This window comes from Ambystoma mexicanum, chromosome 14 (genome assembly GCF_040938575.1).
Source record: "Ambystoma mexicanum isolate Mex_15411 chromosome 14, UKY_AmexF1_1, whole genome shotgun sequence".
Taxonomy (NCBI): domain Eukaryota; kingdom Metazoa; phylum Chordata; class Amphibia; order Caudata; family Ambystomatidae; genus Ambystoma; species Ambystoma mexicanum.
The window spans coordinates 307,226,495-307,253,238 of record NC_090940.1 but is presented as its reverse complement, the minus strand read 5'-3'; the positions used below and the strand labels follow the sequence as shown (position 1 = coordinate 307,253,238).

The following is a 26,744-nucleotide window of genomic DNA, read 5'->3' as shown; positions in this document are numbered from 1 at the left end:
TCTACTACCTCCTCTTCCTCTTCTCTCATCCCCGACTGCTATTCAGGCATGGTGTGCTGCCAACGATCTCTGCCATAATGCCATTAAGACAGATCCTTATCATTGAACCCCTGCTTCCTCCTTCCCTCTGGCTCCCCTTTATGGGTCCCCTCCCCTCAATCTTTTGTGAGGCAAACAACCTTGGTGTCATCTTTGACTACTCCCTCTCACCAGACCGCGCCAAGAAGGCCCACTATCGGCTGCACCTCCTCAGAGGCATTTTCCCTTTCCTCACCTTCCCCCAGAAACTCAGTCTCCAGAGCTCTGGTCCTCCTCTCTAGGATGGACTACTGCAACAGCCTCTTATTACTTTATCCTCCCTCCGACCCCTTCAACTAATCCAGAATAGGACTGCAAGCCTTATCCTTGGCCTCCAGCCCAGGAACTGCATCTCTCCAGCCCTAGAATCTCTCCACTGGCTCATGGTTGCTGCTAGAATCAAGTTCAAGGCCGTCTGCATCATCCACAAGGCTCTCTGGAGCCTGGGAGCTGCTACATCCAACTCTCTCCCTAAATACCTCCCTGCAAGAGCCCTTCTGTCTTCAAGCTATAAATATCTACAGATTCATCACTTCTCTAAGCAGAGTGTGGGGGGTAGATCTCTCCTCCACAGGAGCCTCCATCTGGAATTGGTCTCCCTGCCCTTCTCTGGCTTGAGCTGGATCTCCTTAAGTTCCGGAAGCTGAAGCCCCTGCTTTTCACTTCTTCCATCCATCCATCTCCCTTTCCCCTCCCAACACCCCTGCCTGCCGCAATGACTGGTTGTCTGGTTCCCTATGATTTATACAGGGCAGCAGGTGTCCCACCAGTCCACCTCCCCCTGCTCGCACTTAGCATATTGACCCTTGCCCCCTACACTTCATGTAATCCCTGACACTTGCCCTCCTGTCCTCTCCTTTCACTTGGCTGGCCCCTGTGGCCCTCTTCTCTTCTCCCCCTTCACCCTACTCTTTCTCCTTCACTTCCCACCCTAGACCTTCGAGCAGACAGAACCCCCCTCCACCCCTCTTGTTACTGTACTTGCACGATCTGCATGTCACGACGCCTAGTAGGAACGTTCTGGTTTGTTTTCTCCCTTGTTGTCCCCCCTTTTCTTTCCTGTGGCACCTTGAAACACCATTTGCTGTTCGCCTTGCAAATATCCAATAAATAAAATGCATCACCAAATGACGCATCCCAGTTCAGCTGTTTTGTCCGCCAATGACCCACAAAACATATGCATAAAGGAAGATTGCTGGAAGGGCACTGTGAAAGTGTGAGCAAGGACTAGAATAACTAATAAGTCAGATTATTCTTTTTTTTATACTCTAGCATCCTGCCTACCCTCCTTCCAAACTAGGCAACAGAAAGGACAACACATTGTCCAATGAAGCCTGAAGAAGATTGATGGCCTTAGATAAAGCCTTTAGACAAAACTCGAACACCTTGCTTTTATATTTCCACCTTGCAGACTCCTTCCTTGTTGCACAAAGGACCCAGGATGTTAGCATTGTATACCTACATTGGGGTAATCAGTTCCTCAGGAACAACACGCTTAAGTGCAATTGAAGGCCAGGTGGAAGCCCCTCCCCCAAACCCCATCACCACACCCCCTTCCCCCAACTCCTCACCACCCCACTGTTGAATAGGAGGTCTCAAGATTTCGTGAGAAACAAATGTTCCTTTGGAAAGCAGGAGAAAGTCTGAAAACCAGAGACTGGGCTAATAGGGTGCCATCAAGATCAGGTGAGGGGCAAGAAGGGGACACAGAATCCTCTGCGAACAGTCTATACTGAAGGCATATCCGAGAACATAGACCCAGCACCTAACATGAGGCATTGTCCCAACAGGCAGTTCTCTGTCGCAAAAATAAGTTTACACAAAGGAATCCCTACTTTTTGGAAGAAGGGGGAAGATCTTTTTAACTAACTTTGCCTCCCTAGTATATGCACTTGCCCGGGAAAGCTGCTACTTTGTGTGTGTGGGGCCAGGAAATAGGTGGGCCTGTCTGGTCCCACTCCAGAACCGTGGTGCCAGACAGTCTGGGTGTTGGGCAGTAGTGAAACTCACAGTGGGCCCTAACTGGACCAGTGCTGGCTGTTTGAATGGTTCAGATCCTTTCCATTGGTGGGCTTGGACTTGCTTCCAGCCAGGATTTAGGATAAGGACTCCTCCTGCAGCCATTTCTTCAGATCAGTGTTGGAGCCAAGTATCCTGTGTAGACTAGTAGCAGACTCAAGATCGGTGGACTCCTCCTGAAGTGGCCAAGCGTCCTTTCCTGTGATTGGCCCATTGAAGCCTGCTAGACTACCTGTTCTGCAAGACCCCGAGTGGTGCTTCAATCCTTGGACTGGTGGGACCAACTAGTCCAGATGCATTCTCGAGGATCCCGTTGCCCTGAGCCGACAGAAGTGTCCCTAGACCACATAGGATTGACCAGCTCTTCAGTGTGCTATCTCTATCGAAATTGTCGCTGGAACTTCAGTGGTCACCAGCTCTTGGCACAAGCCGACTTCCTAACAAGTTTCAGCAAGGGATACTGCTCTGGCAGTTCAACAGTGACTGGAAAGAGGTCTGCTATCGCCAGTGTGCTGTAGCAGTCTCTGCAACTCACCTTGCCCAGTCTGGTGAAGTGCCTTCTGTACTTCGTAAAACGGTTGTACTCAACTCCTGGAACGGACCAGAAGAATCCTTGCACCCACAGCTCCTGGACTTTCTTTTGGCTCCAAGTGCAGGAAAACCTTCTCCAAGTGACTTACCTAGTCACTTGGGAAAATCTGAGTCACTGGGTTAAGTAATTTCAACGCATTCACGGCTCCCCGCCCCCAGTTCTACTTAGAATAAACTGGTTATTCAAATTCCATTGCTTTTGACAGTCTAATCTAAAAACTGGTATCTGAAAGATAAAAATAATATTTTACATACCTGTAACTTGTTAAATATCTTCTGGAACATTTTCACAAAAACTCTTCCTACATCTGTGCCCTTTCCCAAGAAGCAGGTGTGTCACTTTTGGGCACAAGGCCCCATACATCATAGGGATTGGATTTATAAAGTTAGGGCATAATGCCTGTGAACTGGTATTCTACTTCATAACTAAATACCTTCTTTTAGTTTAAGTTATTGTGTGCATTCCTAAAAACCTAAAAGGTGACTGTATATATGTTTGATAATCGAGCATTTTGTTATATTACTACCTGCTTGATTCCTTCTAATTTGTTTTTGGACCTATAAGAGTATTTTTGTTCTTACCGGTCTACATTGAATTATTGTGTGCTTCACTGGGTGGGTTCATTGTGGACCCCTAACCCCACTCACCACTTAACTTGATTGGCTAACCTCCCCAGAGTACCCCTTAACAGCATACCCAGTTGAGAGAACTCGAACACTTCCGTGATGGAGATTTTTATGGATTGAGGGTCGGACAACTGATACCAGTTGGAATGCAGATGCATTTGCAAGGGCCTCATTCTGAGCCAGGTAAAAGGCACAAATAGAAAGCAAACAAATCTAAAAGACTCCAGAACCACCAGACAGACATCGGAGGTCCTACTGTCAAAAGGTGGATCATCTGCTTAGATGCCTCAAATCTGTCAGGAACAGGGAAGGACCAGAGAAGTGTTCAGAATTGCTCGTATAAACTGGATCCTCTGAGATGCAACCAAGGAATACTGTGTTGTCGTGAGGGTGTTGCACACAAGAGTCTTGAGAAATGCTCCTTCCGGGATGATGCCCTGACTGACTAATCATCCACAAAGGGGTAGATGTGGATCTTCTGAAGGCTAAGATGAGCCACCAAAACAGAGCACCTTTGTGAACACCAAGCCCAAAGGTAGATTTCTCCACTGGTAGTGCTGGATGTCCAGAGTGGCCCTCCGGAACAGACTGTGCTCCTTTTTTGAGAAGGGTGTGGAAATGGGGATTCTGAAGATCCACTAATGGTTGTTGATTTATACCACGCACCACTGCCATTTGGATGGTCTTCAAGTGCTCTTGTGGTTCTTAAAGAGAAAGTAGGGGTGGGTGGGTTAGGGCAGAAGAGCGGAAACTACAAGCACTGTGCTCAGCTGTTGGTGTGTACAACCAGGAGTATTTGGCATCTGCACAGATGTGTATTGTACACTGCAGGTGTCTTGTTGTCAGATGGGAGACCTCTAGTGTTTGACTTGTGAGGTATTTGAGCTAACTGAAGAGGTTTGTAAGTCGGTTAGAGAGGTATGCTGTTTTTGAACATTTTATCAAGGAGGTTTTCACTGGCCCTCTGAGGCTTGTATGGTCAGTGTGTGGTGATTGAGGGTGGTTGAGTAAGACTCAGTCATGCTGTGTCAATATCAGGCATGTCAGGGTATGGAGAAATGACAACTAATATTAGCCAGTCTCCCCCTGAAATCCCCCCCACCCCGTCCCCCATATGTGGGCTAGAGGTGTCATGCGAAAGGTCTCCAGGGGCAGAAACTTGTCCTATAACTGGTTTGACACCCCCAGTATTCATCCAGCTCCAAAATACTGGGATTTGAAGCCTAGATATCTTTACTATTGTCTGACATGAAGCATCGGTAAAGCAGGGATATTTAAAGAAAGACCCTCTGATGATCGAGAAAACCACATGATCTTGTGTGATGCTCAACCACACATCGTAAAAAGAAGAAAGCCTCCCTCCTGCTGGGGATACATGGAGTCTGGTGTGGAATGGAAAAACTGGCACCACCAACCCAGAGTAATGCTGATTTATGAGTAGAATCCTGATTGTTGACAGGACGCTGTTTTACTTCTGAAATAAAATCCATTCTTGGAAAGACCAGACAAAGAAGAACCAAGACTTCCCTTTTCGCTGCCTGTCCGGCCTCAAAGGCAGCAAAAGGGCTGAAATCAAGAATTGGAGGGTGCAAAAAATGACAAAGATTCTGAGGTCACGTCAGCCTTATAGGTCTGAAGGACAGTGTGGACAGTGAAAACATTTCACATGGAGAGGGAGTACAATCACCTTGTCTTTTATGTCAGGATGTAATGCAAGTGGTTTTGTATAGTGCCACTTTGCCACTATTGGTGGCCTTGCTGCGCTTGGCTCTGTAATAGAAAAGGTGGTGGCATGTTAATTTGCGAGACAGTGGGAAAGGCAGATGCAAAACCTGTGGTGTTGCTAGGTGCAGATTGGGAGTGGCCAGTTCCTGAGTGCTGATCTTCTTTCTATGGGTTTGGCAGAAGAATCTTAGGCGTACGTTATCCATAGGGAAGAGACAGATCAGATAGACTACAGCACTTTGGGTCTGATTAGCCGTCGATGTCGGAGTTGACCGGGCTAAAGAGAATAACTTAGTAGTGGCCTTCTGTCGGAGGTTTGTTTGAGTAGTGTAAGGTGGTAGTAGATCTTGGAGGGTAGGCAGTTAGGACGAAAAGAAGAGGTTTTAAGAAAGCCGTTCCGATGCATACACACTAAAGTGTTGGTTTAGCTCTGGATGTAGCAAGTGAGTTGATTATTGATTTGTAACTCCTGCAGCACAGATTTTTTCCCTCAGAGCTAAAAGAATAATTCTTCCTGGGCGTCAGGAGCAGCAAATCACCAATATTTTCCTAAGCATCTGAATTCTGAATGTTCTAACCAGCAGGTACTGAAGCAGCATTAATCTGACCAAACTACAAGTTTGCATTCTAGAAGGATTTCTTGCCTTGAAATTACCAATTTTTGGTTTCCTTGTCAAGACAGTTGAAGGATTCCAACTAGGGCCCTTGCTCAGAGCTGCAGAAAGTACCCCCAATTGGGTAGGAAGGTTACCCATTACAAATAAGGCTTGTCCTTAGAAGGCACTTAGAAACCAGAGACTACCGGCTCAGAATAATGGCTGGACCAATTCTGTACTACCCTTTCGATAAAAGGTCTCCATCAACTGAAAACATTTGTCTGGGTGGAAGAGGAAGGACTCAAAAGACTCAAAGCGGCTAGCTTCTAATGTGATGAGAGGTTCAAGGCTTGCAAAGACATCACTAGGTGAAACTGTTTCAAGGAGTGAAATGGAGGTGCATCCTCTGAAGCAAAGTATCAAAATCATCCTCCACTATGAACTTTATGTAAGGGGAGAAACTGCCAGGCTGTATCTATTGGTACCAGAGGTGGGACGGGGCAGAATGACCCACAGAAGCTAAACCCTTGTCTGAAAGCTTAAGACCTCAGAAAGACTATATGACTGCTGTAGTGATATATTACACTGAATCTGAAGAGGGCACTGAAGGTCCAGGCACACCTAAATTAGATTAGCTACTAAATTGGAATATCAGCCCTGGGAAAAGATATTGTTCACTGTATTCTGGCATACGTTCAATATCACCGTCTTGGTACCTGAACACTAGTTAGAAAGATGGTTGCAGAAGGTTGGGAAGCTGAAGGGAGAACTGATGTATAGGTTAAACCTCTTCCCTCGCAGGCGCACAAAAAGTTCTTGAGGCAGTACCATGAAGTAATCCGATGGATCAAAATGATCAGATTCAGCAGAGACCTGAATGGGCTCTGAAGGCAAACAGATTTCCTTGTAAACCCAAGGAGAATGTCAGTGCCTTTGCCTGTGATCTTTAGGTTTACTAGGAGAGTTCGACTATACCAAAGCTGGTGCCGAATTAAGTCTTTGATCCCTCATGTGGTAGTCCAAAGAGGAACCGGATTTCGCCTGCTTGTGATTTGCGTGAACGGAATAGGCAGTAGAGGTTCCCCTGCTCGGCCTCTGTTGTGGCAACTTTAACACTGCTGCCGAAAGGTGATGGCGAATTAAAGAGCGCCCCTAGTCCAGACTCTCGCTGCTAAAATGCAAGTTTTTCTATTGCTTTACGAAATACACAGTGGCTTGAGGGACTGGAACCCTTCTTGAATATCGAGAGCAAGCATGTTCTCAGCGAGCTAGGCTTCACAATGACACAAAATTGACAGGAATTCATTGGAAGTTGCGAGACAGCTCACGCAGGCTCTGTGAGGGCCGACCGCAGAGAAGTGCTTACCACATCCTATGCACAACGTGCACCCTTGTCAACAGCATGCAGGTAGGGAGGTGCCAATGTTAAGAAACAATGTCCAATCAATTCCAAAAATACACCCCACAGGGAGAGAAAGACTGCAAAAAGAGTGACATCAAATGCCCCAAAAATAAAGATGTGCAGAGACGCTTGTCCCACACCCAAACACATAGGTGGAAAAACAGGAACTGGGATGTGTTTATTGGTAAAGCATGGGTGGGGGCAGAGCCATGCTTGCAGAAGGATGCTCACTCGTACAGAATCCAACCCTAAAGTCTTAAAGTAACAGTATCCTTTTCTAGAGAACATTTTTTTCCAGTCCAGCCTGTGGTGCAGGTTAATCCAACCAGTTGGAAAGGAGATAGATCAGGATGCTGGAGTGCATGTTTATCTCCAACCCTGGATGTATTTACCACACAGGTCCTGATCACGACACCGACCCCCACGTAGTCTCTGGTGACTGCTTTTATTAATTCACAAAGTTCATTCAACACTTTTAGGCTTTTCTCCCTTTCTCCTTTGGTTAGAGATTCCCATTCTTTTCTTGTTTCCCTTTTGACTTTCATTGTGAATAGTAGTTTCTCTTTTTCCAATAGGGCAAATATTTGCAAATCTACCCTTTTATATTTGCTTTTTCTGTACCTAGTTCACAATTCTGAAAACATCCTTTGTATGCATATTTTGCTGCAGACTTTTCTTCAGCTTTTACACTCATTCTTTACCTCTCTTCTATATCTAGACCTTCTTGACTAAGTGTATGGTCACTCCAATACCAATATTCATTCCCTTCTCTGGGTATTAGTGAGATAATGTCCTCTCACTGTGACAAGTATGAGCATTCCAATAATGGTTCTTCATCCTCCTTACGGGTCTCCAGTTTTCGGTGTTACCTCTGGCTAGAACGTCACCAGGATCTCAGTTCTCTCCTGCTCTTCTCTTCGTCTAGTCAGGTTGGCTTCTATGGTTTCTTTAGCATCTCTTTCGTGCGTCGCTGCGTAAGAGGCCACTGTGGGATTTCAGTTACTGACTTATTCCGTATTGATAGAGCGGTCTCGGTGTGGTTTACAGGACCCATGGGCCACCACACGCTTCTTGCTGTCACGCCACTGTTAGGTAAAATATTCATAGAAATGGTAAATCTTCGTGACCTGGGACAACCCTCAAACATTTTGCTTTACTGGTGAAATATTTTTTCGTTAATACCTTCTTCCACACCCACAGAATCTTTTACTCTTTTTATGGGTGTCAGTTTTATTTACTCTCCTAGTGTCTTTTTAAAGTTATCCTGCAACAACTTTTTGGCAATAAGTGCATGTTGTTGCTGTGTTGCCCTAAGGGCTCCCCTTTTTAACTTTATCTGGCAAACCTTGAGAGAACTACAGTTCCCAAGGGTAGAAAGGATCTTGGGATCCCCTTTACATTTTATTTTGTGAAACCAGCACACCCCACCTTATGTGGAGTGCTGTGGAGATGCAAGATATCCCCTTTCACACTAAAACTAACAATTCTGTTACATGGACAAGCTTACCTTCAATGGCTGGTGGCAGTGATACCTTGTATTCATTTGGTGCACCTTTACTGAGGGCTGTGTTCACAGCTGCAGTAAAGGCACCCAAGGGTGCTCATTTTACCAAAATGGCCCCCCGTCTTCTATTTTTGCCATTTTAGTGTTTCCTGTCCTTTGTTCCTTCCCCTGACATCCAGGGCGAGAAATTCCTTTGTGTGATTTTTGTCTTCGGCGTACGTCCCCTGGAATCCCTGCTTAGGCTCAAGTACGTTTGTAAAGGCAGGAGTCGAAAACACCACAGCCCTTTGTCTGCCTCCTTGCCTGAATGGGGACAAATCCCAGTGGGGGGCTGGCTGTCCTGATTGAACAACCAGACCGCCCCTTGTTGTAAAATGCAGGGAGAGAATGCAGAGGTTGTGCTGTAGTTCCTGTTAAGTACTGCGAACCTGGAAGCTGAAGACAAGTCGACAACTGGAACCAAAGAGGATGAAGGGAAAGCTACAGATTTCCAGCGACTTGAGCGCCTGCTGTGTAACCGGAGCCTGCTGTAGCCCTTCTTTCCAATCGACTTGGGGACTCCGAAAGAGACAACCCTGACCCAGAGCCTGGTGAGACCCAGTAGACTCGAGACGACCTGCTTTTGGAGCCATTACACGTGTTGCTGCGACCTTGTGGGGATGCAATACCCAAATACCCATGGACCTTTGAGTCATTGTGCGGGGCACAGTCTTTTAAGGCATTGGGCCTTTTATCTAGAAAATGTGTGTTTAAAAGTTACTTGTAAAACAGTTCGTTGGTAACTGTAACTAAGAGTGAGCATTTACAAATGTTCTTACTTACCTTGGATGTGTAATGCACTATTCTCAAAAGTATGTTTAACATCTTTCTTCGCAACCGTTTTGCCATTCTAACGAAGTAAATATGAAGGTATATTACTCACTTGTGATTTGGTTGTACCTCTTCCCCCAAAGTAATGTGTTGGTTTCACCAGATTATTCCTGTTAGGATAATTGTATGAGTGTTTCAACTGGGTCTTGCTTTCCCTGACTTCGTTAGCCTGTCCAGAATAAGTCTGCATTAGGTCCTTCCTACCTACCTACCTACCTAGAATAACAGTCATTCACAAAGTGGAACATTTGATTATACTTTCCCTGCGCTATCTAAAGAAATGTCTCAGCTCCATAGACCTTGTTCAAATTGACTTTGGCTGTCCTGCCTCCCTGCAGCCTCTTTTAACCCATTGACTTTGGTTCATACTGTCCCTCATACGTGGTACATACGTTTAACTTGCATTGCTGGGAAAGATCTAACCTAACTTCATTGGGAGATTGAAAAAGTATATGGATTTTACTTACCTTAAGCTGTGTGCCATCCAAAAATAAGTCCCAAGAGTTACTGCTTATCCCAATCTGTTTCACTAATCTCAGAAGCACCTGCAATTGAATATTATTACATCCTTAGGTTTTAATCACCTAGTATAACTGTTTTATCACACAAAAAGTAGTCATAGGTTTTTACTGTACCTAGAATAAGTGTGCCACTATTCACAAAACGTATACTGGCCAGTTGACTGATTTTGTGATTTGTTACTGAGCGTCACTGTACAACTGGTGGGGTCTACTGCCCTGGAATTACTTCATGTAATCTGAAAGAAACCATTGGTTTTTACTCCGAGAATAGGTGTGACCTATACTAAATTTGTATGAAAAGGTTTGACTTCCCTAGAACTATTGTTAAATGTTCCAAATAGGGTTTATGCTTTGGTCAATGTACCTGCAAGCACAGTGTTTTTTTATAATTGCGATTACATATAATGTGAGATAGTACTTAATTACCCCTAGATTTATCTGGGCCTACTTGTATTTAAATAAATCCTTTATTTTTACAATACATAGTGTTTCAGTGTTCCTTTGGACCATTTGTATTACAATTTCATTTGTACTGATTCTACAGCCCTCTCTCCCTCCCAAGATAAGCCTGGCTGATCGGTCTATGCTACCATGAACTCAGGTCGTACAGCCTTTTACTAAGAGTGGAGTCTTGGATTGGCTGGTTTTACCAAGCTTTTAGTTGGATTTCAGAAAAACTGTCTTAACAGCCACCACACTCAGTCTTTTTCACTTCCCAGCTTCTAGGACCAGAGCACGTCCGATTTCTCTCCTGTCCTGCTTGTTGTTGTGAGACTCTGCGTGCCTGTCTGGTTTCTACTCCCTCTCCACTTCAGGATGTGGAGGGTCCAGACTGCTCAATGCCGGCGTGCAAGCTGTTCCGTAACTCACAGGCTTCCTTCTCACATCTCCGGCTCTTACTCTTTTAAATGCTACACAGCTGTGGGACTTCACCGCCAAACCCCCCAGCATAGCTTCGTATTCCTTTCCGTCCCGGATGGCTTCTCTTCTCCTGCTCAGGTGATCCTCCTCGTCTCAGAGGTTTTCTCTTAGTTTAAGGAATACTCACAGTTTGATTTACAATAGTACATACAGGAATTATCTTCACAGAAATCTTTTCAGTGTATATCTGAAGAGTTAATACTGGTGTGTTTTTTTGGGAGGTCCTCCGAGGAAAAGGAGTCCTTGTCCCAAAGGGGGAGTCTCTCTTGGTGAGGTCCCACTTGACTCAACCCCTAGGGAAGGTGTTCCAGTGCGGCTCACCTCCCTAGTCTCAAAATTGTGGGGGGGTGCCCCCCCTTGAGGCGGTAGGACAAATTCCTGTGATTCGTCACAGTCATATCGTCAACACAACATTTTTAGTGTATAGTAGGACATACATGCATCCAGTGCAGTAGGTATCCCTGCAAAAAATGATTAATTAGGAAGCACATTTAATGTGGGCAGCAGTAATCTAAACGAAGAAAAGCAGAGCTGTTCATCTAAACTACTTTAATGCTGGAAGAAACCAAAAAGCACATAACTTCATAAGCTATCATTCATAGCAGCAGCCAGGAACAACCCTGTAGGGATCAAAATTAATATAACAGGTACAAAATGTGTAAAGTAACAATCTTGAAAGCAATGTTCTGTATCTCTGCAATACTAACAGCAGAGTTTCAATATGAGATTTCATTTACATTTAATACTCATTTAAAATTCTCCTTCAATAAGTTACTTTTACCAGTCTGCATTACCTCCACCTCAATCCTTTTAGTGTTGGGATGTTTTACAAAAAGCCAGACCTTGGGAGTACAGTCCAGATCAATCTCACATACCACTTACATTGATGGTGTGTGTTTAACATTACTTCCCCACTAACCCCCTATGTGTGGTTTGTTTCAGATTAGAATTAAATGCTTTGCATAGGCCTTCTAGTGGTTGGTGCAGAGTATTCTATATTTGTCGAAATCGACAAAGGGCCGTTGACAGGGGTGTACCCGTCACACTATCCTTATCCAACATGCACATAGACCCCTGATCCTTCACGAATAGACCGCAGATTGTTTTCTGACAGGGCGCATCAACATACTGCGTGATTGAAAGTTTAGTACTAAGGCTTCACACTCGCATGTGAGACGGAGGGGCGTATGATTATAAGCAGAAACAAGCCCCAGAAAGGGGATTACTGATTAAGTAATATTCATCTTCTGAGGTTTGTAAATTTGCTTAGACTTGCATGGTGTACAGCTATTAGCAAGCAGTACTTGAAGTTGGTGGGAAAGCTGAAGGGACAGTTAAAAACAAATGCTTTAAAACAGCTTGCACCACTCGAGAATGCACTCATTTCAGTGTCTATGCAATATTCCTGTGCAAATGTGTACAGAACTCCATGTGACTGCTTTGTAAATTGTATCTAATGGTACATTTGCAACTAAGGCTATTGTTGCCCCTGTGCGAAGTGTGCCGTTTTATTTGCTAGTGTATAACAGCTGTATAGGCATAACTAAACATCTTCCACTGGTTGTCCTGGACTGGATCAGCCTTACCTTCTTGTTGCCACTGAAACAAAGAATGGGTCTGTCTTATTGCATTAGTTCCGGCAAGGTAGTACTCAACTGCCCTTTGCTCATCAATTGTATAGATTGCCCTTTCTCCCCCATTTTGTGGATGTTGGCAGGCAGCTGGCAACTCAATTGACTGACATGTAAATTTAAGAGGTATTTTGGTTTAAAAAATGGGTCTGTTCTTAAAACCACCTTATATTTGAGTATCGCGAAGTTCCGAGATCGAAAAAGCATGTAGTTGAGTTATTCACCTGAATGAGCTGACCGCGATGAGGAAGACAACCTTGCATGAGAGTTCTATAAAGGAGCTTTATGTATTGGGTCAAAAAGCAGGCCCATTAACTGAAGGACTGCACTGTTGCACAGACACTTGGAGGGTCTCACCAGGCTCTATCCCCCATTCAAGAGACATCTGGTTTGGGATTTGAACATTGTCCTTTCATCATTGACGCTCAAATCCATCGTACCTTTGGCTTCCACAGAGCTGAAGTTTATGTCATGGAGGGTGGCACGTTTGGAGGCTCTAGCATCAGCATGTATAGTCATTGAGTCAAAGAAGTTTTACGCACTCAACTTGCCTATTATTACCTGTGGTGGTGTTCTCATTCCATATCAGTGAAGGTGCCATTACCCACCTTTTTTTAATCCCTAGTCTCTGGCTGCATTGCTCTTCATTATCGATATAAGAAGATACTTCCAGTTTTACCTGCATCTAACAAACAGTTCAGGAAGTCAGACAGCCTTATTACCTTCAGTGATCAGTATCCTGGCTCACAGGTAGTCTCGGGCATCAGACACTGCTATTCCATGCAAGGGCATTCATGCCATCGGGATAAAAGACATTGATGTGGCTCTTCAGCGCAATGTTCCTTATTACCAAGGCCGCCAGAAGGTCATCTTTTTGTAAGCTTAATTTCCTGGAAACCAGCTCCATGCCTTAAACCAGTTGCGGACAGGCAGTCCTACGCAAACGCTTTGCTACACAGTAGATGTTCCATCTTCCCCAAAGCCATTTCTTTCACCAGTATTGAAGTATTGTGACAGGACGTAGAGTATGAAGAATTCTCACATAAGTGAATACTTTACTCCTCAAGTCCATAGTCCCCTTTCCTCGAAACGACCCACCCACCGCCCCCATAAATCGGTTAGTAGAAGACGATGAACAGTCAAGGACTGACAGGTAAGGCCAGTGACCGGAGTCTGCTTGGGTTGGCGCTCCAAGGCTAACTAGAGCATGCAACACATTTTAAAGGCTCCGGCCCCATCCCTGTTAGACAGTCATCAGTATGGAGGAAAGAGGACTAGACTAGGAGTCCAGTAGTCTCAACGATAAGTAACTCTCTTACTCAAGAAACCATAAATGTACTGCATCAACTCAAATTCTGCGTCAACAAAAAAATCAAGTTTTAACACAAAATGTCAAGAGGGGCATATTGGATATCTAAGAGGCAATTCCGTATCCTACTCATGAAAGGATTGAAGCAATGCAAGCTCAAATACCTTGTTTTTTTGGATTACTGTGAAGCAGTGCAAATTAAATGCTTCATAAATTAAACGGAGAATAAAGAACAAAAATATTAAATATAAAAACCTTGTTTCAAAGCATGTTGACACAAGTCAGACAAGCCATGAAAATGCTGGGTAGGATGGCATCATGAATTTTCGTTCGCATTTCAACATGTGCCCAATACAACAGTGGCTCATGGAGCAATGGTCTCAAGGAGCAGGCGAGTGGGTCAAGCTAGTGGTGTTATCACAAATGGTGGTAAAACCACATCAACGATGGACTGAAGCAAATGTGTTGAAATGAAAAACTATCACAAATCCACCAATGCAAGTAACCATAACATAAGACACTTCACTGACTGGTTGGGGAGATAATGTCAAGACCTCACACAAGGCAAATAAACAGAACTGCAAGAATCATAACCCAAGCATGCTAGAGCTCCTGGTTATCAATCGCAGTGGACTCTTTCACACACTCCTACCAAACAAAGGTGTTCCGGTCAATATAGACAATACAATGTTTTGCGACAAGGTGAACCCTCAAAAACGTTCTTTTCGCATAAAACATCTGGCACTTGTGTCCATTGAAACATTTACATAACATGTGCCAGGGGAACACAATTGCCTCACAGACGGACAATCTAAGCAATGTGTTCATGCAGGAACACGAGTTGAAACTAAACAAACATACCAGCATATCTTTATGAAATTGTGTCAGCTGAGAGTAGACCAACAGTGGGAAATGCCCACAACAGGAAACAGAATGGTTGAACTGGTCCAGGATATTTGCCATTACCCAATCTGCCGGAAGCCAGTGTCCGCAAAATCTGCCACCAAAACTGCATGGTCAGAGGCAGCCTCCCCCCTCACGAAGGATGGCAATAGCTGACCTTGTCAACTGGAAGAACATCCAATATTGGACCCACCTTGAACCATACCTCCCTGTTGTAACAGGACAGGATAGCCATAGAATTAGACACCTTAAGTTGTTGAGGCCATGGAGATGATGCACTTTCCGAAAGTCTAGCCATTTCGCTTTGTCGGGCAGGTGGCACTGAACAGAGGCAGGATCACCAGTATGCTTCTGGGCCGGCACTGACACCACAGTCTGGATTGCATCCGTAGACATGTATCCGCTGCACCAGGAGTATTGTACTTGCTCAAATCGGTCCTTTGGGCATAAAAGGAATTTAAGGTGAAAAGACAATCTTCTGAGATGTCATGGAGGACAGATAAGGCCACTATAGACTGTGTTCCCTCTGCGTATAAGAAGCCTTCCTTCATTTGTTCCTATGGGACAAGATTAAACACCTTGGCAGCACTGGACAGGAGGTCAAGGTCATGGAAGGAGACAATTTTATCAGGAGGCAAGTCTGAGAAGAGGGTCCTCCGGTTCATCATCCCCTGGCTCATTATCATACCAGTCAAGATGGGTGGTCAGTCAAAATCTCGAAAAAATTATCTCGAACAATAAGGTCGAAAAAAAAGACCGAAAAAAAAGACGATATTTTTTTTTAATTATATATTTATTTTGGGGTCCGGGATTAAAAAAAAATGGTAAAAAAAAAAATTTAAAAAAGGGGGGCTTGGGGGAAACCCCCCATTTCGAATACAAAACGTCAAAAAAAAAAAATTTCGGCCTTTTTTTTCCGAGATTTATTTATTCGATATTTATTTATTCGAGATTTTGACCATAAACCAAGCTTAGTGTGAGTGGGCACATCACCTTAGGAGAGGTCATCCTTGAGGATGGCAGGAGGAAGTGCAGGTGTGCGGGCACGTGAAGGGTTCCCAGGAGGAGCAACGGGAAGCAACGGGAAGCTCCTGGCATGGTGTTACAGAGAGAGCAGGCAGCCTATGTTGCAACTCCAAGTCCAGAGACTGTAGTGTGGATAGAAGTCTATAGACTGGTCACGGGTGTCGGGCTGAATAGGAGCCAGTGTTGGAGATGGCCAAGTAGGAGCAGAAAAGGCCGTGGAGCATGGCATTATTGCTGCAACCCCAGTTGAAGTAGATGGTAGAAACTCTACGTGGGCATCTACATGGGTTTCGTCGTCAGCAAAGAACTTCCTGCTCAAAATCTGCATCACTGGCAGGTTGCAATATGTCCTCAGGTGAAAATAGTCTGCACAGGAAAAGGAGGAGGAGGAGGAACAGATGGGGCCAGCGTAAGCAGTGCATGGGTACGCATAGGCCTTGGTAGTACTGAAAACGTAGAGGCAGAATCCCCAGCCCGAGAGACGGCCCACGGAGCTGTTGACCGAGGCATGCACCTTTGTTGTCGATGAGGTGGTCATAGTTGTGACAGATGACAGAATTTGGTACCCCATAGATGCAGTAATCTAAGTCAACGGAATTGGCATTGACAGGGCTGTCGAACAAACAGAGGGCACTGTCTGCTTGTGAGTCGAAGCTGTCGTAGACAAAGATGTTGTCGACTGGCCAGAAGGAAGAAGTGCTTCTTGGCAGAAGACTGTAGACCAGTAGAAGACTGCGACAGCCGTTTCACAACTGAAGACAATGAAGCAGTCTTCATGGAAGAAGTGGTCGCCTATGGGATCGCAGAAATCAACGTGGACCCTATCCTGGACGAGGTGGCAGCCAGAGCTAGGGTTATAGGACCCCATTTTGCTTTTTTTCCAAGCTTGTGACCTTAACGGTTTGGATGAGGAGTTGTGCTCCAGGAAGCAGCTCTGCCCAAGGGAAGCATGGCTAGAGAGGCAATATCAGTGGCTCCAGCACCATAGTCCAGCTAAGTCATCAACCTTCTGTGACGGTATCGAAGTGTCTTGTTGGAAAACCACAAGCCGAAGGAACAATCACCATCTCAAGGTCTGGATAAAGACCAAGCCTGTCACCATGAATATCTTCCACATAGAAGTTCTTCAAATGACAGGTGGCACAGGCCTTTGAATATTTCTTCCTGTTGTCAGCCATAGCTTCATGGACAGGTCTAAGGCGTTAATGAGCGCACAATGAAACAGTAACTCAAGAGGCGAAGAGAAAATGGAACAAAACTGAAGACGGATGGAGGAAGTTCTTGATTTTGTGAATGGGTGAGGAATGAGCACAAACAAAAATCCCCAAAAAATAGACACTAAATTGTTGAAGAAATGGATTTATTTTTTTAGAACTCAACACTGAACAGGCAGTAAAAAAATGTGAAGAGCCTTTAGGGGTGGAGCTTAGGGAGGATGGTTAATTGGCTGTGGGGCAATCTGACCCAAAATTACCCAAAATGACAGAGCACTACAGTGACAGCAGTTTAAAATGTGTAATGTAAACTGCTTTATCGTTAACGAGGATTCCCAGTCAGACAACGGGGAATATTCAAACAGCATCTGACTCTATACAAGATCCAGTGCTGGAGAACATAGTGCTGCACCTTGGACAAAACTTTAAGAGGGTGTTTTCTTTGGAGATTGAGGAGCTCAAGTGAGCTAATCGGGGAAAAAGAGAAGGGGATTAAAGGCATTCAAGAATGCCTGCGTATTTTTCCAAGAACCCCCAACAAACCATACTGTACGCCTTTGAGCGACATGTCGTTAAGCCATCTCCCTGAACCTTCCATTCTTCCACCTGTTCTATGTCAAAACCGTCCATTTTCAGCATGAGACATTCAGCAAACAAATAGAAATTGCTCAAATTCTTAGATTTGCGTTCATACATCCAACCCAATGGCTGTGAAAGCAACATGAGGAGCGTGAAGAATCGCTGGTCCCTGTACAGTGTGACCGGTATGCCGCCCCCCCGTCGACAACAACCTTTTCTTAATTTCGAAAAATGTATATCACTCCACACCAAACACTAGATTGTGGCCCATGCTAAGCATGTGAATCCAAGCAGATTCAATAACGTCACAAATACATACATCTAGGATAGTGGTTTAGAGCTTTTCTGAACTAAATCTCTCCCACTCGAAAACAAGTTTTATCATGTGCCAAACAGATGTAACAAATTGTGGGCCTTGAGGGGAAAAGGGACGAGGAACAATCTTGTTCCCAGAGAAATCTGCATTTTGGGAGCAAGACTATTGACTGAGAAAACATTTAAACCCTGCAAAGATCCTCCTTCAAAGAAAACTTCAAAAACAATTTGCTTGCCTCGTCAAAGGCGTTTCTCCCAGTCCCAGGCACCGTGGATACCACGTCACTGATGGTTTAGGATGTTTCTGCTGTCCTGGTTTGGGAGAAAACGGTCTGGTCATGTTGGGGTGAAATTTTAAAAACATTATCATCCTTCTAGGTCTTTATCCAATTCTGACAGATCAGTCACTTGTTCTAAACCACCAAATTCAATAATGCTAACTTAAGAGTGTGTGTTAGTATCCAAACAACCAAGAATCTAGCCACTACATAGAAATGAAGATTTGGGGAACCAACGGTGTGCGTGGGCAACAGAAATTCAAAACCTCTAGTTGACAAGAAATACATTCCAGAGACCGCGAGTTGGGAAAGAGCAGTTACAATAGCATGATATAGCTTTAAAACTTTCTAGAGTGGCTGGTGGTTCCACAGCTGCTGCTTTTGTATTTTGTATTTGTATTTTATTGTTTTATATAGCGCCTTAATCCAAGGCGCTTTACAGTTAAACACATAGAACATGGAACAGTAGAAGCAAACAGTATACATGAATCAAACCATAAAATCGGCATTTAAAACAATTTGCAAGTAAGAAAGGAAAGGAGAGCAGGTGGGTAGGGAAGGAAAGAGGAGAGAGTAATGAGTGAAGAGAGCAACAAAAGGAGATCACATGAGACAGGAAAAGATGAAGAGAGCAGTGAGAGGATATTAGAAGGAGGGAGGGGATGGAGAGAGGGGGAAGGTATCAAGGAGGTAATAAACCTAAACGCTATTTGACCAATCCAGAGAAGAACATCACATGTGCATAATCTGAAATGGAAAAGTGTTAGTCCTCTGTCTATACCCAATTAATCTCTCTGCTACCAACCTTCCTTACAAAAATAGTCACCGTAGCCCTATCTGGAGTGAATGTTCAAAGTGACTGCCAACTTGAAGCACCTCAAGTAACTCAATGAAGCATTTGATCAATATAGGCAATAGCTGCTTGGCAACATTTTAAGAAGCGTCTGCTTCTAGGTCACAAATTAATTTCAATCATGTCATCAAGTCCTTATGCTCTTCTGACGCTGTGCTAGGAATAGCAGTAAAGAACACACATTGCACACAGCCATTTCATAATAAAATACAAGAATTGTATGGATTTCCGTCAACTGTGTCAAAGTGATAACCAAGAGTGGGGCAGTGACAAGTAGGCTATTCCCCCATGCTAGACTCAATTTTGACTAGATCCCTCCGTTTCCCTGAATGTGTGCCCATGGAAGCTTTGTGTTAACATACTCAAGAAATGACAATTATATAATGGTTAACTTAACCGTTACTGACAGAGTGCCTGTTTCAGATGTACATTATATTTAGTTTGCTCAAGATATAAAATCTCTGGCACAAGACTTTTGAACAAAGAAATAACATCTTCAGTTTTACCAAGATCCTAAACGCTAGTTAATTCTTGTTTAGACAGTACAACAAAACAGTGATCAGTTGCTCACACAGTTCTTACGTATTCTCTTGCACCCTGCATGAGTTGTCATGTAACCAACCCTATCAAATTTACTTTAGCAAAGGAGTGCCTACACACTATTTTCCAGCACTCCCATGGAAGTCCTGCCTCTCACCACCCAGATATGCTGTGTTCACACTTCCCGGTTTACTGTTAGAATGGTCAAACTGCTCTAATTCTTGGTTATATGCATGTACACAACAGTGCACTGGTCCTTGATATACAACCAACTATTTAAAACAATATTTTGCCATGGTACATGCAAGTTTCATAGTGAGATTTTAACGACAATTTGACAGGCGTGGGAAGGGGAGGTAATCACCTGCTAATACATTATTAGCGTGTATAAAAAAGTATATATTTACTTTATGGAACATTCAATCAAATTAAATTTTACATTAGGAGCGGCAATGAAATGACTGGCTGCAAGAACTCTCCATTGGGTTATGTTTTGTGACAAAAACTGCTTCCATTTTCCATTAAAGCCACTGGTTTCTTTCAACTTTATCCATGAGTGTCAATGCACAGAAAACATCACTGCAATGCCTGCATTACAGTTACTACAGGCTCTTCCAGGCAAGGCAAATATTGTAATGAACAGCTGTGTGTGAGGTGCAATTAAACCTACTAGAGTCATACGTTGAGGATTTATTAGATTTCAGTTACTAAGGCCAATAGTCCTTTTTAACACAGGCATGGTGCCAGATACTTCAATATTTAACTTTTGGTAACATTCACTTATTTGCCATGCAAGACTTACTTACATCATCATTCTGTTGCGCTTCTTGCATTACAAACTCTCGAACCATAGATGGATTGTATTCAACCAAGTATGAAAATATATCGGTAGCAGCACTTCGCACCTGTGCATCATCCATTCCCTAGAATAGGAAAGAATCAGACCATGTGGATGACTAGTTAAGGAGTTAAATGAATGTTTTATACATTTACAAGATCATTAAATTACTTTGGAAAATGTCAGAGATAGTACCAACGTCCTTTGCTAAATTAGTACGAGCATTACCAAACTAATTCGACATAAGGCAAGCAAGCGCTCCTTTGCACCACAAAATGTATGCACCTCCAAATCCTCACCCAGACCAACTATTTAAAAAGGTCTGCCCAAGAGTATTTATATTCAGGTGGGTTATGTACTCTTAATTTTAGATATAGTCTACTTGTTCATGCCATTACAAATCTAAATTGAGGGGAGGGATGAATTTTGGTTACACTGCACCAACTTATTCCATGATTAGAACAGTAGTCTGTGGCGAAGGATCAACAGAACAGACACGAGTCATAAGTATTGAGTTCAAATATATTTATTAACTAACAGGATGGGAATTGAATAAACTCCTGAGATAAAGCAGGCTTTCTTCAACAAAACAAGATATTCCCCTCTGAAAACAATCTAAGCAAACAGTTTTGGGGTACGGTGACATATAAAGTGTCTCAAAGTCAGGGAATACAAGTAATCCCGGGGTTTCCCCAATTTAACAAATTGAATAGTCTCCGTTATAGGGATGTACCGCCATGACCACATCTTGGCAAATACAGTCCTCCTTGGTAATTTCATTCTGAGGCAGAGTGACATGCTCATTTCTGGACACTCCTACCAGCAAGTATATCTTCAGTGTCAGTCTTTGATCTTCTGACCCTCCAGGCCTTTTATTCCTCAGGATCGCAACGACCAGAGGGTCTCAACCTCTTGCAAGGCTACCCTCCTGGACCAAATACCTTGGATAAATATGTGTTAACTATTGCACAATCTCAGTAGCGTGCCTTACTTTGTTCCTTCGGGCACCCTCTACAAGAAAAGACTGCAGTTGAGATACATATACTGGAGAGTAACACCTTGAGTAATTTTATCCCTAGTGTGGGCTCAAATTTAACAGTAGATTCTTAAGATTAATTCTTACTTACTGGTAAACAAGAGTAACCCACAAAAACGCCTTTGGAGTGGCCACTGTTAACAAAAGGGGACGTTTAAATTAAAGTGCAATAATTACCAAGATCACTTCCAGAGCTGGCAAAACACCCATGTTAGACAGTGTCTTGAAGAACGCATCTCTGTTTTGAGGTTGCAATGTTTGTGAAAATGCACAGAATTCTTTTAAAAAGTTTACCTGAAATAGAAAACAATTTGTTTTACTTGGCATACAAATACTGCACAGATCAAATGGGCAGCAAGGGTTTCACAGATGGCATACTATCTTCAGAACGTCAGGCTAAATTAATCTACCTATTGCTGACAATCTTACCAACTCCTGTCTTTTCTCATCATCTGTCGCTTCATCTGTTAGCTGAGCAAACAGCTCTGTCAGGAACTTTTCATCTTCCTAAAAAAACAAAAAGCTAATTATTGCTCAGCAAAAACATTTACCATTGCTACAAACATCCACTGTACCACACAGGAATGGAAGTGGCAATGCCATAATCATATTTTCCTCTAAAGTAACCCCACAAAGGCAGGCTGAAAAATGAACAGCCAATGCACCAGGTTGCTAGACGTCTAGATGGACTAGAAATGCCAAATTGACAGAAAACGGGGTGGCAGGTGCGATGCTGAGCAGGAAGGAGTGTATCAGGGCACTAAGGAATGTGGGCAGAGGGGGGCGTGGGGCAGTCTCAGGGCTCTTATGGTAGAACAGAGGTCACTGACATCCCAAGTAGTAACAGGTGAGAGACTAGGCACACCAACATTCCAATTATGTTCAGACACCTCCAGAGACTGCACTTCAATCTCTGCCACTTCAGTTTGTACATCACACCTAACAGACACCAAATGGCTCTGAAGGTAAAAGGTTAATGTAGCTACTATTGATCTCCTAGTGCATGGTATATGCATGTGATTCTCCAACTTGCCCATCACTGGTTTAAGGAGTGACCAGACTTCAAACACAAGTGGAACACCAAGAAATTGGCATGGTAAAGTGGGCTGCCAGGGCAGAAATAGTAGGGGACTCAGTTGCTAACACATCAATATAACCCCTATAGTCCCTATGCTTTCCTCAGGACTATCAAGCTACCATACAATTGGAGAGGGGCATTGCATAGATTGGTCCCTTCAGAGTCAGGTTTTTATTTGAAAGCTTTATTCAGATTAGACCTTCAGCACAATTCATTACAACAATTGGTAGTCAATTTATAAAATGTTTTACATAATAGTACACAATCTTAAAAACGGGATCTACGTTGTTACTAATGGAGTTAACCCCCCAATAAGGAGAGCAAGCTCGCAGCCTCATATCACTCTCCAATGTAGAATTTAAAATAGCCAGGTACGATGCACGTATCTAGCAGAGGCAAACAACGTTTCACTCCAATGTGCAGGTAAAAAGTTCCGCGTGGCATCTCTATAGGCAACTAAACTCAGAGGACCAAAGTCTTACCCAATATAATGCAGGTCTAAGTGCAATCTGATCAGCTATAGGCCAATACCTGAAGGTCCATTTGGACCAATGAAGTCGGGGCATTTTTCAGTAGGAGCGATAACTTTCTGAAAGACATTGACAATTGGAGATAGTAAAGTTGTATTGGAATATCCCCAAATTTCAGAACCGCAAAGGGTTGCTGTTAAGGCTTGTTTTTCACATAATTCCAGTGCTGGTGAAATTGCCCCACTACTATGGCCCTTAAAAATGAGTAAATACTGCTGCTTTATTTAATAAGGGTACCTTTGGCTATAAGAAGGTGGTCCGACCACCCACTTCCCCATTTCATTAAACCTAACCCCAAGATAGTTAATCTTTACTTGTTCCACCTTTAAGCCCTCTGTTCACACAGAAGGGCTTGGTGAACGGTGGTTTAAAAACCATAACTTTTTGTTGTTAACATTCAAATCAACCCCCTTGCATTTTCTCAAAGATGTCAACCGATGTTTTCAACCCCTTGGGTGACGTGGCAAGAATGACTGCATCGTCTACCAAGAAAAGGGTTGGCCACCTCCTAGATTCAATTCTAGGAGCATCCAAGGTTCCCACCTCTAAGGCATCCACTATTTACTTCATAAATTTTGAAAACCGTAGCAGAGCCAATACACATCCTTGGCGGACCCCCTTCTAGACAGCAAAGGATTCAGATTGTTCCCCTCCTAGCACATAACAGACCAACGCCTTTGTCTCCACATGCAGCAATTTAATTGAATTCACCTAGGCGGTCAGTGCTTTCCTCCCTTCTATAACTTGCCACAGAACTTCCTGTGGAACTGAGTCATAGGCCGGTCTGAGAATACAGCATATATTTTCATTTTTAGCAAATTGGTGCATTTCTTTATTAGTAGAAAAAGTAGGAAGCAATGGTCCACAGTACCACTACCGACATGGAACCCGGTCTGGGCATCGCCTACCAAGAAAAGGGTTGGCGACCTCCTGGATTCAATTCTAGGAGCATCCAGGGTTCCCACCTCTATGGCATCCACTATTTACTTCATAAATTTTGAAAACCGTAGCAGAGCCAATACACATCCTTGGCGGACCCCCTTCTAGACAGCAAAGGATTCAGATTGTTCCCCTCCTAGCACATAACAGACCAACGCCTTTGTCTCCACATGCAGCAATTTAATTGAATTCACCTAGGCGGTCAGTGCTTTCCTCCCTTCTATAACTTGCCACAGAACTTCCTGTGGAACTGAGTCATAGGCCGGTCTGAGAATACAGCATATATTTTCATTTTTAGCAAATTGGTGCATTTCTTTATTAGTAGAAAAAGTCGGAAGCAATGGTCCACAGTACCACTACCGACATGGAACCCGGTCTGGGCATCGCTAATAATCTCCAAGTCATCCACCCCATCTTTGTAGTTTACCTTTAAATACATTCTGAATGTCTTCCCAGCACAATCTAATAACGAAATCTGTCAGTAATTCCCCAGGTGCTCACTTCCTCCTTTTTTGTACACTGGGACCATTGCCTCCCTACATTTTCTAGGGACGTCACTTGAGCATATAGCTGCATTAAAAACTCTAGTGAAAATCAGGGCCCAGATAGTGCATCCCTATAAAAAAAATCCAGATGTACCAAATCAGGGCCAGCGGCTTTCCTGGATTTCTGAGCAACCAGGGCTGTTCCACCACTTCCCTAGAGATGGACAATAACTATTCAGGTGAAGGAGGGGCCAATCCATTAATTTTGGCCAACATGTGTATCTTCTCCCGGGGCTGCATATAGTCAGGTTTTCAGGCAGTGGAATGATCCTTCCTAAATCACATACTACTCCCTGGATTATAGTATAACAGACTCAACTGTACCAAACCCCCTTAACTTGGTTCTGGATGGCACCAAACACTTCTTTCCACCGCCATTTTGACCTGCAGTCTACTACCCTCTTAACTGTGTAACCAACTCACCACTGAAATCTACCAGCATACACTAAAGCTTACAACGCCCCATCACAAGGCCACTGCAGGCCTAGCCATTAACCAATCAACATTAAATCTAGCTTGGACCTAGTTTATTTAGCACTAACACTACCAAACCACCCCAAAATCAATGAGTAAGTGGACATTAAGTGCTGTAGTTGAACAGATCGTGGACTAAATGTTTCAGATAACAGATTCCCAAGTTTTAATGCTAATCCCATAGAGGAAGAAGGGCACGCAAGTCTCTTGTACCCATCAACACCACAGGTTTCACATCTTCCTCTCTAGCTATCAAACTAACAAGACTTCCCAAACCCACACACTTCTTACAGTGCCATGCTTAGTGAGGCCAACAAACTGAAGAATGGCTTTAAATACAGTTCACACCCACGGAGGGTGAGACAACCAATCAGGTGGCTGGAACAGCGGGTGAGAATACACAATCCCCGGCCACTGTTCCATCCAACCGAGGCACTCCCCGGGTGGCGCTTTTTTTGTTTAATGTGGGGAGGCAACGGAAACGCATCGTGTTGGTAGTCGGTAAACAAATTGAGGTGGTGACCTAGGCAAAAAACTAGACCAGAGGGAACTTTACTGGATAGAGAAATTGGGTAGTTTGACCCCCCCTAATGGTATTAACCAAGATTTTTACCTGGGAGCTTTTCTCTAGATCGACCTACGGGGTCACCTACAGAACCCACGTATACTACTGCATCTATGACAAGTAGAGCTATCAGTAGAATAAGCATGATACTCTTCCTAAATCATTCATCCGGAGAAGTCTTTGAGAACTGCATGTTTAGCTAATGCATGCACTACCTGCAAAACAGCCTTTCTGAACTGTCACTTTATGACAACACAGGAGAGAGCGAGGTATATAATGTGCGCTACTTTACCAGGATTGAATGGGAGGCTTGGTCACCTATAACAAGCTTGCCGATGTAAGATATGCAAACTACATGCATAGTTCACTCACAATTTCCTCTACTCTCACATGAGAGACCTGGACACAGCGAACGTTATGGGCTAGGTTTTTTAAGAATAGGTTTAAGAATAATTGCTCAGTTTAAAATGGGCTTGACTAGAGGATCATGGCAGACAGATTACGTGCAATGGCGTTATAACATTGCAACAACAATGACGCCTTATAAGACAGCAGCCATTTTAGGCTCCTAACATAGCGCCACTTAGCAAACAGACTTGGGCAAGTAAAAGCACTATCCTTTGACACTTGCTTCCACAACATAGGCTATAATAGATCAACATGATTCAAATACTAATCTGCTCTCCTGTAACCTTAAAGGTTCTTGGAGGGGGGGGGGGGGGGGGGGCGGAGCATTGGGGATTTCCCATTACTTAAATATCCATCTACAGCTGTATTTGAAGGTATGATAACTTTCATTTTACAAGTGATAAGGTACAGACTATGAATCTACAGCATGCATTTTGCAGAAATAAATACCGACTACCCCAAGACTAAAGGCCCTCCCAATATCCATAGGGCAATGATATTTAGACTACAAGTGAGCCAAACCAGGGGGAACCTGCCATAATCTCGAGGTCTCTTGGACCTCCCACATATAATACGTTGCAGACTTTGCGATTTTCAATTTATGACTCTGACAACCTTCATGGAATGCAAGACCATTTTTATGGATATCTATTAAGACATAAAACCCCGTATTAGGCTCTAATGAATACTGATCAACATTATTTTACCTACTACATTGCATAATCCAGTTTGAGAATTGGGAGCGGTCCAGCACTCCAGAATGTAAGCAGCTTGGACTGCTTTACCCTGACCCACACAAGGTTAATAATGGGATAGAGCATGAAAGATT

At 43.7% G+C, this 26,744-nt stretch overlaps 1 protein-coding gene across 2 annotated transcripts in view; it reads right to left on the bottom strand.

Annotated features, from left to right (window-relative positions):
- PPP4R3A (protein phosphatase 4 regulatory subunit 3A) overlaps nucleotides 1-26,744 on the bottom strand; it is a 547,019-nt gene that overhangs the window by 238,799 nt on the left and 281,476 nt on the right. For both annotated transcript variants that reach the window (XM_069637435.1, XM_069637437.1), the window contains exons 5-7: nucleotides 21,806-21,883; nucleotides 21,554-21,670; nucleotides 20,309-20,425 (exon numbers count right to left, since the gene is read on the bottom strand). In XM_069637435.1, coding sequence (XP_069493536.1) covers nucleotides 20,309-20,425; nucleotides 21,554-21,670; nucleotides 21,806-21,883 — 312 coding nt within the window. The remainder of the gene's footprint in view (nucleotides 1-20,308; nucleotides 20,426-21,553; nucleotides 21,671-21,805; nucleotides 21,884-26,744) is intronic.